The sequence below is a fragment of the Streptopelia decaocto genome (genome assembly GCF_964273445.1).
Source record: "Streptopelia decaocto genome assembly, chromosome: 1".
In the NCBI taxonomy this organism is placed as follows: Eukaryota; Metazoa; Chordata; class Aves; order Columbiformes; family Columbidae; genus Streptopelia; species Streptopelia decaocto.
This window is the reverse complement of record NC_138663.1, coordinates 188,151,467-188,169,711: the sequence shown is the minus strand read 5'-3', so window position 1 is coordinate 188,169,711 and position 18,245 is coordinate 188,151,467. Positions and strand designations below refer to the sequence as shown.

The 18,245-nt window shown below is 36.3% G+C and overlaps 1 protein-coding gene across 4 annotated transcripts in view; it reads left to right on the top strand.

The window, feature by feature from the left end:
* The window catches only part of PDS5B (PDS5 cohesin associated factor B), a 104,542-nt gene that overhangs the window by 39,487 nt on the left and 46,810 nt on the right, over positions 1 to 18,245 (top strand). For all 4 annotated transcript variants that reach the window (XM_082047196.1, XM_082047197.1, XM_082047194.1 and 1 more), the window contains exons 8-13: positions 505 to 645; positions 10,398 to 10,513; positions 12,207 to 12,301; positions 14,639 to 14,784; positions 15,809 to 15,960; positions 17,617 to 17,730. In XM_082047196.1, the coding sequence (XP_081903322.1) occupies positions 505 to 645; positions 10,398 to 10,513; positions 12,207 to 12,301; positions 14,639 to 14,784; positions 15,809 to 15,960; positions 17,617 to 17,730 (764 nt within the window). The remainder of the gene's footprint in view (positions 1 to 504; positions 646 to 10,397; positions 10,514 to 12,206; positions 12,302 to 14,638; positions 14,785 to 15,808; positions 15,961 to 17,616; positions 17,731 to 18,245) is intronic.

The following is an 18,245-nucleotide window of genomic DNA, read 5'->3' as shown; positions in this document are numbered from 1 at the left end:
TGCTGCTTGTAAATATAAATTCTGGAACAGTCAGTTATTAATTCCTATGCTTTTACTTACAACATGTTAACCTGTCAACTGTGTAGTGTAGTAATTAGCCAGTTGTTTCAGCCTTGTTTTGACTAAATATTAGAATGCTTTGAAAATGATTGTGTTCAACAGTGAAATAACTCTAAATATAGTCGCATTATAAAAAGATATGATGCACTTGAACTCCTCTGAAGTTGTGTTTCTTAAATTATTTGTAGGCTTCCTGTGGTAAACTAAGCATCTCTTATGTGTTTTCCTTTATTTGTACTATTGGGTACAAAACAATGGTATTTTAGGATTTTACTATAGAATCCTGATATATGCACACACTTTTTTTTTTTTTCTTTTTAAAATTTTGGTGAAATAAATATTGTAATTTTAAAAGGTAGATTTAGTGGTAGACAAGCATGCGATTTAGAAGAGTGTATATATATATATTCTTGTTATTCATGTGTATTCTGTTTTATTTTTCAGTTCTTCAATCAGGTCCTCATGCTTGGTAAAACATCAATTAGTGACCTGTCAGAGCACGTGTTTGACTTGATTCTGGAGTTATACAATATTGATAGTCACCTCTTGCTTTCTGTTCTACCACAGCTTGAATTCAAACTTAAGGTAAACACTTATTCTGCTTTCTCTATAGTTGAAACATGTGCTTTGACTACTACTACGATTTTTTTTTTTTTTTTTACTGACAAGTTCATTAAATTATTTGATATATAAAACTAATATTTATTTATAAAACATATAATGTCTGCATTGTTTAAAGGAAAACTCATAAAAGCCCTCAAATAGAGTAATTTAACTTCAGGTGTATTGACCTACAGTGCAGGTATGCATATGGTTGGGGTTGGTTTGTGTGTTGTTTGTTTTTTGGGTTTTTTGGTGGTTGTGTGGTGGTGGTGTTGCTGTTGTAGCTTCTTTTTTTTGTTTTGTTGTGGGTTTTTTTGTTTGTTTTTGTTATTGCTTTTTTGTTTTGTTTTATTTTTTTTCTCACTTGTATCTTTCAAGCAATAACTTGATTTTTTGGGGGATGACTTGAGAGTCTGACCTGTTTTGTTCCTTGGTTTGCTGTAGTATTTATTGTGAAGGGCTCTAATGTGTTGACAATATCTTCTGCAGATAAACTGCATCTGTTCAGAATAGTGAATTTTGGCAGGGAGAAGTTTGGCTCCATGTTAATGGAAGCTGATGTACTGACAATTTTGTACAAATAGAAGGTCTGTGACAGGTGGAAACAATGCTGAACTCTATAAATATGTCTTGTAGTCTTTGCTACAATTATGTTTATGATTTTTCAGACTTATTTCTTATGTCTCAAGGATAGCTGATGCAAAGATAGCTAGCTATCTATTTTAATAGGTATTTTTCTTTTTTATTTTCTACCATTTCAGAGTATGTCCATCACTTGGAGAAATTCTCAGCTTGATTCTGCACTACTTTTATTCTGTTTTTTCACTAATATCACTAGGCAGGCACAGTACATTTGTTGGATGAGTTGTTTTTAATGGTTATGTCTTTCCATTCACATTTCTGAAAGAAGTAGGGTTCCATTTACTGCTTGCTGTCTGTGTCTTACAGTATACCTTTTCCAGCCTTTAATTCCTGTTCTTACAGATGGTGAACAATTATCATTCTCACTCCAATAAAAACAGTACTGCTGCAGCTGAAGCTGTTATTCAAGATATTTAATCTTAACTGCCACCACATCCTTTTTTTTTCATAGCCATAATTGCAGTAACCTTTCCATCTTTAGATCCATTTAGAACTGCAGGTTCTTGAATTGTCTTCCTGTTCCTTCATTGACTCTCACATTCCACTATTTCAATACAAACTCCTTTTTTCTGTCCTATTTTACCATTGGAATCAGAAAGTTTAGCAGCCTAATGCTGTAAAATCTTGTTTTTCTCTTCCTCTTCTACCCACCTCCCTCCCCCAACAACAATAAAAAAAGGACTTCTGGTCTCTTCCTTCAACTGGGTGATTTCAGACCTAAGCACTTCCATATTTTATTTGTACCTCTTAATTTACAAAACTTTTTTTTAATGTTTGCATTTCTGTTCTTTGTTTAGTAGGCTCTTTTTATATGATCAACATGTATTTTGTTGCTTTTCATCTCCTTGATCTGTAGTGTAGTTTTCTCCTTGCAGTCTGAACACTTGAGGGATAAGGGGGTTCACCTTTTGAGGTTTGTAAGATCCAGTTGAACAGTGTTTCCAATAGACTTGTGTATTTCGTTGGTTACATTATTACTGCTCGTTTGTTTTCCTTGATGTTTTGTTGAACTCAGTACAGTTTGTAGCTATTCTGAGGGCATGGTGCAGCTTGAGTCATCTTGTTGCTTCAGGTGTGTGCTTTTGATGCCTTGAGGTATAAGGAAGACTAATGTATGCCTATTTTGTCATATTGGCTGTCAAATGGAGTGTGACCCATCTTTTACAGAAAAAAACACCTCTATTTGGAATAGGATAGTCCTGAGACACTGGAGCAGGTTGCCCAGGGAAGTTGTGGATGCCTCATCATTGGTCAGGCTGGCTGGGGCTTTGAGCGACTAGATCTAGTGAAAGATGTCCCTACTGATGGCAAGGGAGTTGAACTAGAAGATTTTCAAAAGTCCCTTCCAACCCAAACCGTTCTATGGTTCTAAATGAGTTGAAAGGTCTGTGAGATCTTTCTGTGGTTAAAAGGGTATTTTGAAAATGAATGTTCTAAAATATTAATGAAATATGGTCAGCCTATGTTTTTTCTGAGATCAGCACAAGTTTGTTCTCCATGCAGACCTACCAGTGATGATTAAATACTTTCCACTCCAGCAATAGCTGTGGCTTTAATCTAAACAGCAGCAGCCAGTGTCAAGCACTTTTAATTCAGGAACAGGTAAAGAGCACGTTAGTGTGTTGAGAAGAAAGTGTGACTTCAGTAAAATCCAGAATGCTATGGTAGAAGGCAGCTGATGTTTTGCTGCTTTGAGTGAAAAGCAGCTGAACAGCAGTAACCCTGTTAGCTTGATGGAGCCTTGGATCAGGTGCATGGTAAAGGACAAAAATATGCTTGGCAGTCCATATTGAAATACAGGGTAGGGGAGATGACTTTTTGAATAAAAGTCAATTAATGTTAATGACACAATAACCACAGAATTCGGTGAGCTCTGTAAATCATTCAGAGCTTGACTAGGTGGCTCTGGCTTTTCTGGATTTGGTACATAGTTTTGCAGTTTGTGTTAAGTCTAGGTCAAATGCATACTTTCTCAGGGATGTCCAATTTCTCTTCTATGAGATTGTCTGATATGTCTCTTGAATATACAGGCGTGATAATAGAAGTTACGTACTAGAGGCAAATACTCAAATAATGCTTATAGGATAGTGGGACATTTACTGTGTTCCAAGATCTCGTATAGCCGCTTCACTGCTGAAGAGATTTGTGTTACTCCTGAGGCAGATGATGTTGAAGGAAAGCTGCGGCTGTCTCAGCTGTCGAGTTGTCAATTTTGAGGAGTGAAGATGTGTCAGAATGATCTCATCTTGCAGGCGTTAAACACATGGAAGTGGACATATGATCTGTGCTGTTCAAAGATAAAGTGGGTAATTGCTCTCTGTGTTTTTGAAAGTGTGCATGAGTAAAAAAAATAATAAATTGGCCAGATGGAGTAGGCTGGTGGTAGACTTCCTCTGAGCAAGACACCAAGTGTTCTGGCTCACTTCAAAGCTGATGCCTTGAAAAAATATTTTCAGGTGCAAACTTGGCAAGTTCTGCCTGAACTTGAATAAAACGCAGTATTTTTTATCATTTCAGTGAAATGTAATTTAAGAGATCCATTTTTTAAAGCAGTTTGTTATGTTTTCCTGTAGTTGAGTAATCTTTATCTGAGTTGTTCTTAGATTCTTTTTACATTGTCTAAAAAGTGTTTTTGCGAGGAGAGAATCATGAATGTTAACTTTTTGGGTTTTTTAACTGGCCCTATCATTTAAAGCCTGAAGAACAATGAAGGTTAGCTCAGTACAGCACAGGAATTTAAAATAAATTGGGAAACAGCAATTAGGCCTCCCATATAAGAAAAGAATGATGTGACATGGGATTTCCAAAGGCAAATATTATAGCACTTGAATACTGACAACCTGAAAAAAATTTCTTCACTTTTTTGGGGTGTCATTTGGCTACAAAGTGGGAAATTATTAGCCACACAAGAGAAGACATGAATTCTTGGAAGAATGATAATATGATTAAAGACTTTGAGGGATCGTCCTTGAGAAATTTCAGCTGTATGTTCTCGTGGTGTATTTATTTTGCTTCCTGTTACTGTGTGCTTGAAGAGAATTTTAGTTTAGTTTGTTCATCCTTCCTTCCTTTTTAATTGAGATGCATCAAGAAGACAGATGTTCTGGTCCTGGAGCTGTGTGATTACTGATGGATCTTGTTTGGTGAATGGAATGGATCCATTTACACTGAGGGGAGCCTTTCCAGCTATGCTTCTTCCACTCAAACCAAAATGGTCATTCACATCCATCAATTTGTGAGACCGAGATGTACACTGCTACCATGTTGTCCTCTGGAACAACTTGAAATACTGAGCTGAATATAAAAAGATATTGATGTGCATGGGGAAATATTTTTGTGCTGCCTGCCTCTTTGGATCTGTGCACACATTTGTCCTGATTGCTCCATGTTCTTGTGTTTGGCACTGCTGGGAGTTTTTTCACTATACTTTACCACAAGGACAGTAGGTGCCAGAAGCTTAAGTGTCACACCAGCCACCTTGCTCTTATCTTAATGCCATTCGTTTCTGGAGCTTAGTGGGCTGATGCTACCACCACAAAGCATTATAAGCCAGTTTGGATGTAGTGGATAGAGTTGTTCTGCAAGTCTTCTGGTGACATCTTTAGATAACCTGTTGTCTTTTGAATGAGGGAGATAAGTGGGCCAAATTGTCTAGACATATAGATGGCTTTTCAGGAATTTTAAGGGCATGCTGCAGAACTGGTGCACATTTCTCTGGGAGAATGCACAAGTGTGGTGCTGTTTGTGGACATGCTGTTGCTACCAAGCCTTCTGGACTCTCTCTTGAGTCCAGCTCATCTAAGTTGATGGTCTTTGGTTGTCTTGTGAGACAGAGACATAACCACTATTGCCAGGTGCTAGTGGAGTTTATCCATATGACATTTTGGTGCTGTCCTCTTGATCATTTCTGCAAAAGAGAGAGGTTAAAATTATGTCTCTGGTAGGGAGTAAATGGCACATTTTGGTTCCACTTAGTACTTGGAAAACAAGGTCTGGTGATTCATTGGGCTAAGTTGCTGAATAAATTGTTTCTAATGCAAAGATTCATAGACAGAATAAAGTGCACAGTGTTATAGTGGCCATACTGGAAAAACTATAATTCTGTCTTAGAATATATGCTTCAGTAATGCTGGTGGACATAGCCCTTCTTGCTTAAGAAGGGCTCTTGGCTGTCTTTTTGGAGGATTGTGGCTGTGGTGATGAACAACTCAACAATCATTTAAAATTCACACAGTATTTAAGAAACTCGATCTAAGTCCTGCTTTGGTGGAAGCCATTGAAGTTACAACAGTATCCCATTGTGGGTAGTTCATAGGACCAACATCTCCAACTACTGACCACTCCAGCTGATCATCTACAAAGAGCTGTAACTTTGCTTAGTGGGAGATCGTGTCCAGGCTTCTCCCATGAGTGTGCTTGGCTTATGTATGGTGAATCTGTATTCTCCTGGGCTTACGAGAACTACTGAGTTCTGTCGAACTGAAGTCTGTTGGATGTCCTCCTGTTGCACGATAGCAAGGGCTGCCATGCTCCCTTCCATAAATTCTAGTTAAAATGAAGGGGCCAGGGGCAGTGCTCTTGATCTTGATTGTTCCAGTTTTGAAGACCTTATCCTGTTCTTGGAGGATGCTGAAAGCTCTTGGTATTCTGGACTTGTACTTGCAGAGATTGGTCATGTGTTTCATCCTGACCTTAGGGTACTCAGTCTTGCAGTATGGGTACTGGGCATTTCTCTGATAGTGATCCTGTTCCTCTAAACTGATTCTTCCTGGTATCAGCATCTTTTCCACCAGTTGTATATTCTGTACATGAACCAGAATTTCCATGTACGATCTTATTTCTTTGCTTCTAAATATTTTGCGGTATGTTTTGGCAATGAAGTGGTGGTGGTTTTCTCACAACCAGATGAGCTTCGCTGAGCAATCTCCACTGCTTTCCAATTAATTGGGCTACGTTGTTCTCAACCTCTGTGGCTGATAGAAGTTTGAGGATGTGAATAAATGTCTGTGTCTGTGACTTATTACCTGACAGGATCCAAATCGCTTGCTTTCCATCGCCCTGAACTTAGTTTGTGCTCTTTGTGACAGGAAGCCTGTTGATTTGTCTTCATGGGATCAGGGTCTTATGGAAGTTTTAGACTGTCTCTTTGAGTGTGGGAGAAATCCTAAGGCTTTCCTGTCAGTGACTGAACAAATTTTTGTCCATGTATGGAGGGGTTATGGAACTGTTAGTATGGAACTTGTGAAAGAGCTTAGTAAGGCTATAGTGCATATTTACTATTTTGGACCTAAACAATGTGGCCACCTAGTGTTCAAGCACCTTGCCATTTTGGTACAATGCGTGACCATACAGATTGGTCAAGATGCCAGGTAATTTTAACTACTGTGAGAATTGTACACATTGACTTGGATGAAGAATATGAAAGGTTGCTGGCAGTAACTGATATACTATGTAATGTCCAGCATTTTGTGCGCTTTATTCCCTCAGTTGCTTTTTTCTGCCCTGTCTGTCCCAAAAATCTTTTGGAGTATATTCAGAGAGAACTGAAATGCAGTCAGGTGTGCCGTGCCATGTCATGTACCAAACAGAAGCGGACAAGCTAGTTACCCTTTTGTGTCTGGGTGGAATGGACTTAATTTTATTTTTAGCAGCCTGTATGGTACGGTACTGTATATTTGTGGCTAAAGCAGTGCCGACATCACAGCAATGTTTTGTCTATTGCCTGCACACAGGTAGAGGCTTCCCCTGCTCCAAGTAGGCTGAGGCAGGGCATGAGGCTGGGGAGCGATATGTGCTCAGCAATAAAAGCTCAGGGGGAGGAATGAGGGGATGCTGGTGCTCAAGCAAGCACTACGCGTGCTGAGACTCTGCTTTCTGGGAATTGGTGGGACACATGCCTGCCGGTGGGACACAGTGAATGAATTCCTCTTTTTGCTTTACTTATGCACGCAGCTTTTTCTTAAGCTTTTAAACTGTTGTTATCTTGACCCATGAGTCTTTTTACCTTCCTCTGTTTTCTCTGCTTCCCCTCTTTTGTACAGGAGAGTGAGAGACTGGGTGAGGGTTTGGTTTTTGGCCAGGGTCAACCCACCACACTGTTACAGATTTTGTAAAGAAAAAGCTCCAATGCTCTCATGTGGCAGAAAAGGAGTATTGATCAACTCTAAGACTCTGTGAAAGCTGTATGAAATTATGGTTGCTTCTTTCTGATACTTATTTCTTTTACCTAATTCAGGAGAAGAGCCTGAGGGCTTAGCAGGAGAGCGTGCATTGAAATTCATTTAACTTAACCTCTTCTCTGAGGGTCAGTCATTTGTGCCTGATGTTGGCATTACAAGGTGGTATGTTTAGAGATCTAGCATTGATACAAAAGCATTATTGGTGCAGGAGAGAACAGAGATAGGAATGTGTTATTGTTTAGGTCAACTTGTAAAGGAAACTGATATTCCTTAGTTTGAATTTGATACCTGAACTTTAGAAATTTGTATTGCTGAAAGTGACTACCATTGTGACATTCAGAAGAATGAAAAGCTCATGAATAGAGTAAATAATCATAACCGGTTTTAGGTCTTTATCATCCTGCTAAACCAATATGATATAATGAATAAAATCAATAAAATGTTGACTTTTACTGCTGTAGAGCTGCTTTTCTTTTTGGATATGGTATTTAAAATTTTGGGCAAGCTTCTGGTCATGTGTCTACTTCTATTCCCAAATTCCCCCAGATCCTCAGTACTGCTTATTCGTTTGGGCTTGGTAGTGATAAAAATCTGACCAACTTCAGCTGTTGTTAGTGACATCTAGGGAGAAGCCCAGCTGCTTGTGTTGGGAGCATGGGTGGGTAATTGATAATATCAGTGTTCAATGTCCATTTTTACTGACAAATCATTATGGAACACTAGTAAGCATAAAGAGTGCTGGATCATATCTAAGAAAAGAGGTGAAGGATGTGACTCTTCAAGTACACAATGTCTCATAGAATAGAAAAGGACTAGACTTTTTTCAGAATTTATGATACTCATCTTTTTCCCTCAGAAAAAGAGGTAGAGATTAAAGTAGAATAAAGGAGAAAGATGCAGTGATGCATTCATTTAACAAGAAGTACAGGTTTATTTTTATTACTTTTAGGAGCTTACTAAGAATATTTCAAGGAGACCAACATGTGGGCACAAATTTAGAAAGTACTGACTTCTCTTGGTCCATAATCACAAAGACTTATTGTTTCTTCAAACAGGACTGGTAACATGAGTGGGTTGTCTTATAATTGGATTAGTGGCTAATACAGTGAAAGTTTCTTGTGCGGCTAATTCATTAAGGGTATCTCGGGTTGGATTTTTTGTTTGTTTTGTTTGGGTTTTTTTAAATGTTTCTTCCCCCCCTCCATATTTCTGTCTGTGCAATTACACAGTTTAATGTTTAGTGTTCTCTCCACCCTTCCACTCCCCCTCCCTCCACACCCTCTGGGATTTCTTGCTCTGGATCTGTGTTGGTTACCTAGAGAAATTCAGAGGTGCTTGATATTTTTAATATTTTGTTGGTTTAAGCAAGAGTGGATGGGATGTGAATAATGGAGCTTGGACTAATGTGGGCTACAACAAAAATTAAAATTCTTAACTATGATGGAACAGATTTAAGAATTTGTATTGTAATTGACACTTACAAGCTGAAGCTCATCAAGAAAAAGAGATGTCATTTATTGCAGATTAAGAGGAGGAGGTTGTAGATGGCTTTCAGTAATGTCAGTCTGAATTTTAATTGGAAAAATTAGTCAAATGCAGACAATCGTGTTAATGGATTTACTATGAATGTTGCTAATAGTTAATATTATAGTATTTTCAGAAGAATTATGGTCTTTTGTGTAGTAATATGTTAGAGATTTCTTAATCTTTCACTTTTCTTGTGCTATTACTTTAAAGATTTTACAAATGCTTTTACTGTTCTGAGGGAGCTGAATTAAAAGGACATGGTGGCAAACTTTTCATCCTGGTTATGGTATTGAGTCAGATGGGAGAAATAGTTGGTTTTAAGCCTGTGGTGTTAGAGAACTCGACAGTGACATTGTGCTCTTATTTCTTGTTTGCATTTAAAGATGATGTTGAACTGATAAGAACGTCAAAGATGGTAGAAAAGATTGGTATTTTAAAGTGTCTTTATTACCAGAAAGAAGATTGAAATAATAAGGGTTGAATAACATTTAGTTGATATCAACTAATTTTAGCTACTCCCTTCTCAAAGAAATGTTGTAGCCAGTTGCTACTTTATTTTTTAAATTTTCTATAATAAGCTGAAGAAAACATCTATGAACAGTAAATCCATGCTAATTGCACAAATGGTAGCACACATTTCTAAAGTATATATTAAACTTCAAATGCTCTGTGTTGTATTAAACAAGTGTAATGCAGACTAGTGATAATAAAAATATACCAGAGAAGGCTTTGTTTTATTTGTGTTAGTGCTAATTTTAAATAAGAAAGATAACTTTCTGTTGTAACTCAGCTTTTTAAAGCATAGGCTTTGAATACAGGACCAGATCCTGTGCATCTCAGACCTTTGGTACTTCAACTGATCTTCTATAAAAACTTGTTTTCTGAAAACTTTTTTTTTCTTTTTTTTGGGTAACTAAATGTTTCTAAACACTATTTGGCTATTTGAGAGAACTGTAAACATGTGATTAGTTTTAGATTAGATTAGTTTTGTGGGTTTTGTGTTGTGCTTGAATTTGTGTAAGCTTGTACAGGAACATATCAGATTTCCTAATAGGATCAATAACCGGTACATGAGGGTTAAAAAGATTTATGTATCTCTGTATTTTTCATAAGGCTTTTTTGTTTTTTATCTCTGCGTTGTTTTGTGTTTTCACTGCCTTATTATTTTGTCTTCTCCCAACAGTAGTTAAGGTTTTTTTGTGCTGAGATATACATTCATATACAAGAAAAGTCTATTAATCTGTATTATGATGTTTCTAGAGGTGCGGAACTATATTGGTGCAAAAGCTGTGCAAGACAGGACTCTGGTTTGTGTGTGAGTTTGGGCTTTTAAATTAATTTCATTTATTTATTTTATTATTTTTTTTAAATGTGTTCGTTTTCCAGAGCAATGACAATGAAGAACGCCTACAGGTTGTAAAACTTCTAGCAAAAATGTTTGGGGCGAAGGATTCGGAGTTGGCGTCTCAAAACAAACCACTTTGGCAATGCTACCTGGGGAGGTATATGCTGGTTTAGTTCCCATCCTAAGACGGGAAAAACATTTAGTGACGTATAATTCAACTTTTTTTTTTTTAAGTGACACAACTAAGTATGAGTTTCCTTCTGCTGCTTTATCTGAAATCTGACAGATAATGCTAAGGACATTATTTTATACATGTCTTCTGCATCTTTGATTCTGCAGAGTGAACAAGCACAAATCATCTCTTCTTAGTTTGTTTTTTTCCCAAATATCTTTATTGGCATTGTCAAGAAAAAGGAATAGTTTATTTTAACTTCTTCACACGTGAAACTATTAAGTGATGGATTCGTTCTAAAACAGCATCAAATGACATTTGCAGTACCAGCTGATATTAGAACTGGCTTTGAGGCTTTTGTGTACAGTGTTTGTATACTGATTTCATTTTTTTTGGTGGTAGGAGTGCCTTAAAAGAGGTTTGGATTATTTACAATGCTCCAAAACTCCTAGTCTTTTGTTTTTGAAATATTCTGCCAGTTTGAGCTAGAAAATGTAGCTGGAGCTTGTAGTCAGGAGAAACTTGAGTACGGATACCATGATGAAAATGTTTTTGAGTAAATGAGGATAAATTGTATCAGTGGTTACATATGCGATAGTTTGGTTTTGATACAATTGAACGCTAAATTCTAGAGTTGTCAAAAAATTACTACTTTTAAAAATGTGGGAAACTCACTTGAGGAAAGGCTTTTTACTTGAAAATATGTAACTGCTTAAAACATTGTATCTCATAAAAAAAATCCAGATCTAATTGAGCCCAAAGGAAAATGTTTCATTAAGTTATAGTCTGAAGCAATGTGAATATGTGAAGTCTGTTGTTCACAGTTACTGACTCAATTAGTTGTGAATCACATACACGTATTTACTTTCCTTCAAGGATTTTAACTAAGTTACAATTGATGTGTAATTAAAAGAACCATTCTTAAATTTTCTTGATTTTTGAAAACATAACTTTTTTGGTAAAAAACAGGTATTCCTTAAAACCTCTTTATTTGATAAATAAGTATTCCAGTAACAATAATATCCTTAAATTTGGAGTTTTATTTAATTAACAGTTTGAGGATAGCTTGAAAATGCATTTAATTTTTCAAAAGTTGTTTGTAAGTCTCCTTACATCAATAGTTTTATTACAAAATTACTTACATCAAATTAAGCATGAGGAAAATACTTTTTTTTCAAGCATCAAACCTAATTCAGTCTTTCAAAAAGAAATCTTACAGAACTTGAAGTGATCCATTGCAGAAGGAATTTGTCCTAGGCTAGGTGCCCATGTTTTCTGTCGATCATACAGTTTAAAGAAGGGATTAATATCGCAATCTTATAAAACTTGTAGTCGCTGATATGTGGTTCATGGTTAAATATGTGGAGTATTACAGAAAAGATAGTTATAATATGTCACACATCTATCTAATAAATAGTTGTTGTCTGCCAGGGAGTTTTCCATGTGTACCAGAAGATATTTCTCTTCATATTCAAAACATGAGTATAGGAATGTTTTTTCTGAAGCTAAAGACAGTCTACTTGATGTTGGGAAATCAGAGATGTTTTATGTGTGTAAGTGCATGGAAAGCATAAAATTATTTTCAGAGGTAATTGAGATTGTGTAGAAAGAAATTAATTGGTTTTATAGAAGTGATATTTTTATTGTTGTTGTAATGCATTGTCTTGTTTCTGAACAGGTTTAATGATATCCATGTACCTATTCGTCTTGAATGTGTGAAATTTGCAAGTCACTGCCTTATGAACCATCCTGACCTAGCAAAAGACTTAACAGGTACCATATTTTTTGTAACAGGAGAATACAATTTTAAGTCTTCTGGGAAAATCAGGAAGTTTAGTTGTAATCCTGAGTAACATTGTCAGATGTGGAGGGTGTCACTGAGGCCTGAGTTCCAAGGGGATTGCACATAAGGAACGCCTTAACTAAAGAGATCCCTCTCCCTCTCTTACAGTAGCTGCATTCCCAACTACTCTTGAAATTAAGCACCATGGGATCAGGCAAAGACAGCCTGGCTAACCTAACGATCGTGGTATTCATTAATTAGGGCGCAAAGAGCGATGACTTCAGTACCATAAAGCTGAACTGTGCAAGTAGTACACAGCCACTGCCTAAAACATGGAAACAGTCCTTGTAGCTGTGACCAGCCATTGGTTCCTGCTCCTCCTCATCAAATACAGCCTATAGTTCAATACTGCTGTAGGAAGAAGGCAACTGGCATAGATAGAAGCGTTTAGTGTTTGTTGATCCTGAAGTCTGAATGAAAAAACTATAGTGAAAGAGAATGGCTTGGTTGTATGTTTTTGTTGGTGGCTTTGTTTTGGTTGATTTATTTGTTTGTTTCCAAATGTGCATATGGAGATTGTATCTCCCCCTGATTAATAAACTACTTCTTGTAGTTCTTTGGAGGTAATATCTGTCCATTTGCTTTAAGGAGGAAATTTAAAGGCCTGTTAAGTGCATGGGGTTGCCCTCCTGCTTGCTGAGCATTGGTAAAGTTAGACACGACTACAGGAAGGCTGGAGGTATCCCTTAGTAATTCATATTGTTAAACCAGCTTAAAAAAAAAAGTCCCAAACAAAAATCACACACGAAAACAAACAAAAACATTAAAAATGATTCTGGACCTTTCCTTAATGGAATGGTAAAGATGTTTCCTCTTTGATTATTAGAATCATATTTTCAAGGTGTGTGTGGATTTTTCTTTTTTTTTTTTTCTCTCTCTTTTTTTTTTTTTCTTTTCTCTCTCTCTTTTTTTTTTTTTTTTTTTTTTTTTAACATTGCAGAAGGACTTTGTGCCCCCTCTAATGGTATCCTCTGGGAAATGTAATTTTGCGTGCCCCTCCTCTCTCTCCCCACAGCGCTTATTGAAGTCAAATTGTTGAAAAATTTCTCTGACTCACTGGTGTTCGAGACCAGAGTTGTCTTGTGCTATGGCATTCTTCTTAGTTTGTTTTAGTTTATTATGTTTTCCTGTATAACAAAACTGGTTTTTGAGAGTCTTATTTGGATTTCAAATTTCATAACCTCCATAAGTGCAAAGCTTTATTTCTCGATGCGCTCTTTTGACACTTGTGCTGATAACCAGAAATGTTAATGGCCAATATTTCAGACGAGAATTGAAAATTGTCACTGCTCATTGAGCAGTAATAAGAAAACTATAACCTCTGGTTATTTCATTCAGGGTAAACTTTGGATTTAAAATATTTTCTAATCTCCTCAGTGTTTCACTGATATATGCTGTGTACAGTGATCTTAATCACTTTAGTGTGCGTTTTCCTACCCGTTTATGCTTCTAATGAATCTAAAATACATAGTTCTAAAATGATACATGAACTTTGCCATTTTATTCTTTGTCAGCTTTCTAAAATGACAATAGCTATTTAACGTTTTTGACACTTAAAAGCAGAAAACTTTGTTGATAGTACAAGATTATTGATGCTCTTAAATAAGTAGCAATGGGCCAAAACAATCTAGAAAAATTGTTTTAAGTTGAGTAAACTAGGATGTGTCTAAATAAGCATTTATGGCTTGGTCAAAGAGCATGCTTTTGAAGGATGGCTCTTGATTTGTCGCTGCTTACAGTGGTTACATGGCTCGCGCTGTGGGCAGTTCCTGTAGCGTGTGAACTAGATTCCTTGTGGATCATATAGAATTTGTGATCAGGAGTGCAACTAATGTGCTTCAGCAACCAAAAGGGATGGAGTCTGCAGGAATAGAGTAGTCTTTAGCCTGAAGTAATACTTGAACGTGTGTACAGTGTGGATATGAAGTTCTCATCTCTGTTCTGCTCTGCAGATCCAGTTCTGTTGGGCTATAATAGTTGCTAATGTAGACATAGCCTAACTATAATAAGAAGTCATAAAAATTGTAGCACATAATTCTTACTTCCATAATGCCTGAAATATTTATATAAAATTCTAAGCAAATAAAAAGTTTTACTGGGATTACAGTTAATGTTAGAGAAAACTATTGGTTTCTTACTGCTGGTCTTCAAAACAGTATGAAGTTGTATTTTAGGCTTTTGTCGGTTGAGTATTGTTTAGAGAAAGAAAAGTAGCTGAAGTTGTATACTTAAAATGCACTATTTACTCTGTTTTTTTTTTTTCCCAGAATATCTTAAAGTAAGGTCACATGACCCTGAAGAGGCTATAAGGCATGATGTTATAGTATCCATAGTTACTGCTGCTAAAAAAGATCTTCTGCTTGTCAATGACCATCTGCTTAATTTTGTCAGAGAACGAACACTGGACAAGCGGGTAAGGCATAACGAGTACTAATAATGTCTGTGTGTTATATTTCAAGACTGGAATTCAGCTTTTTAAAAAGCAACACTTCTAAAAAATGCTGAACTAATCCTAAAATGACTAATGAAAACCAATATAATGCAGAAAATTTTGAGGCATTCTATTTAATGAGGCATCTTTGGCCCCTCACTGGAATGGCACATTTTTCATTGGGTTGTATTTTTATTTAAGGTAGCGTGATTAAAAACAAAAGAAAACAAAAAACATACACACAAACCAACAAAAAAAGGCAAAAAAACCCCAAACAAACAAACAAAAATCCAAACCAAAACACAAAGAAAGACACAAAAAAATAGGCTGAAGTGCAACAATGTAGTTCTAGTTGTCTAGTTTTAGTAAAATTTTTAAGTAAAATGAGACCCTTGTAAAACATTCTAACTTTTTTCATAAGATGATTTGCAAGCAGGTTTCAGAATGTATTGTAGATTACTGATGATAAATGTTCCGCCATCAGAGGTAGCTAGTTTACCTGCTTTTAATTAGATCATTGGAAGACTGCAAATCAGTGTAGTAGCTTTCAAATTTGAACAGGCTGAAGGTTAGTTTAGCTATGTTTCATTTTTGGTAAAATTTGTGAGGTTTGCTGCTTATGTTAAAGCATGGTAAACAAGGCTGTTGATGGCAAACTTTGAAAATTAACATTATCACCTGATTTTTTTTCATTTGGCGACCTGCTTTCCCCTGTTGCACCTATAATACAATTATAAGTGTTCAGTATAGATCTATGAGAAAGGGTGTTGGCTTAAATTTGTAACAATTCTAAATTCAAAAGGCATACTTGCATAGTAGTTGCTAATGTTGAAAGGTTTAGCATAATACATAGGATGCAATATATGTCGTAATGAGAATGTGTTGCACTTAGAATTCAATTTAATTTATTTTGGTGTAGAAAAGGAAATACCTACCAGGTAATTCTTCAATCTTTTCAGTTTTGAGTTTTGAACTGCTAAACTGGGTACTATTTCTTTTTCTCAAGTGGAGAGTGAGGAAGGAAGCTATGATGGGACTTGCACAGATATACAAGAAATATTCATTACAATCAGAAGCAGGAAAAGAAGCTGCAAAACAGATATCATGGATCAAAGATAAACTTCTGCATATATATTATCAAAACAGTATTGATGACCGGTAAGTCAGTCAGAAAGCTAGGCAGTTGGGTGGATAAGTGTGATAACTTATTACTCAGATTTTTTTTCCTTTGTGCTTAAGTGCTGATCCTTTAGGTTTTGATCCAATGTATAATCTCATACAGTTGCAACCAAATGTTGTCTTGTGTTGATTTTTTTTCCTATTTTTAAGACCTAAAGTTATTCTAAAGGGAGATGTAGGTTGGAATATTTCAAAATTTTTAGCTGTACTTCACCACTGTTTCAGTAAAGGAGTTTTTTGCTTATATTTCAGTAGCTTGCTGATTTTTATGTTAGAACTTAGTAAGTAAAATTGCTTTAACATAGTTCCTTTAGATTTGCACATTGTTCCTGTATTCTTTGAAGCTAAGTCTAGTACATGTAGTGACAATGGTTAAGGCATCTCTCTCTGCAGAAGGTTGTTTTTTCTATATGACAATAGCCATGATTTAGAGCCTTGTCCTGTATTTGTGGTGAAAGCGATGCCTCTGACACACCAGCTATAGCCTCTTATATGGTTGTTTGTATTGAAAAATAAATGGTAGCACATGGGAGAACTAGGCCACCTTGACTAACAAAGGCCATCCTGATGGCTTTGAAAATGGCCTTCACAATATGGGATACAAATGGCATTGCAAACCTATACAAGCCTCATTCATCTCTAAAATAAGCATTTATTTCATGTTACTATGGAAGCAGACAGAGGTTTCTGGATTTTCAGATCTAATATCACGCACTTACCTTTTTCTTAAACTTTGGGATCTTCTTAAACCAACTGCGTTTGAGTTTTGACCGCCCCCTCCAATTGCATGTGAGGGTTTTCTTCTCAGTTCTAGCCTAAACATACCTGTTTGTTTCTCACGTATTTGCTCTGTTTTGTTATTGTTGACTTCAGTTTGCAAAAGTCTTGGGCCTGTTGGTATTTAAGATTGCAACATGGGTTTAGGGTTTGGTTTTTTTTGTGCGTGTTTTTTTTTTTCTTTTCAGTCTTCCCTATAAGTGGCAGACCCAAACCTTTAACCTTTGTCTCCTTCTGTTTCCATATAAGGAATTTCCTTGTTAGGGCAGAAGCTTTTTAATAATTTCTATATGAATACAGCTGTATTATTATTGCAGAAGCAAAAGAAATGAGTTAAAGTCAGCCCTTGGGAAAGGGACTGAGGAGGAGTGGAGGGATGTCAGCTCCTTCTGATTAGTATCTGAATTCTTTTTCTGGCTTCATCATTGTATGTGATATAATCAACATGGTATTTCTTTGGGGGTGGGGAATGACAGTTAATGAATTTACCCCAATACTGACCTGTAATGCAATTCACTGATACCATGTCTTTGGGCTGATGATTAAGAGACATTCTTCTCTAGAATCCTTTGGTTCCTATTTAGATTAAAACATCTGATGTTGATAATGTCCCCTCTTGATGTCCTACTGCTAATTTGAGCATTACCTCTTCCGTAATGATATATTTTTGATTAGTTTACACTGAGTTATATTGGAAGTTAAGTAACTTGACCTTTAGGTTTTTGAAAAACCCCATCTTTGTATGCAACAACTGATTTCTTGATAGGTCTGAGAATTTTCAAATGAATGTTTCAGCAGTTCAACACCACTTTCTTGCAGTAAGTTTCTTACTGTAAGTTTCATAATCCTGTCTTTCAGATTACTTGTTGAACGCATCTTTGCTCAGTACATGGTTCCTCACAACCTGGAAACGAATGAACGAATGAAATGTTTATATTACCTTTACGCAACACTGGATTCAAATGCTGTGAAGTATGTGTTATTTTTGATTTCTTGCAAAATTATTTTAATACAAATATTACTGTAAATTGTTATGAATAGCCTAAGCCAGTGGACAAAATTAGTTTACGAACTGTCAGAAAATAGAATGTAGCAATAGTATCTATATTTCAAGTGGGATTTTGGAAAAACAAAACAACAAACAAACAAAAACAAAAGAGCAAAAAACCCCAAACCACCTAATAGGGTGTTTTCTGACAAGGTGTGGTACCTCTTAACCGTAAGCAGCCAAAAAGCTACAGTCAAACATCTGGCAAGAAGCTTGAGTGCATGTCAGTCCTGTTATGTCTGAAAAGAGATAGCATAGATGGTAGTGTTCACCAGCCCCAAATCTCATATGACTACTTCTCAATTCATATACTTCTTGTTTTAGCAGCCAGGATGACGTAAGAGTGGGAAGGAATTACTTGTCTTTTGTCCTTCAGTGTGTTTTGCTTACAGTTACGTTATGTGCCATCTCCAGCTTAAAATGGGTACATGTGCATGAA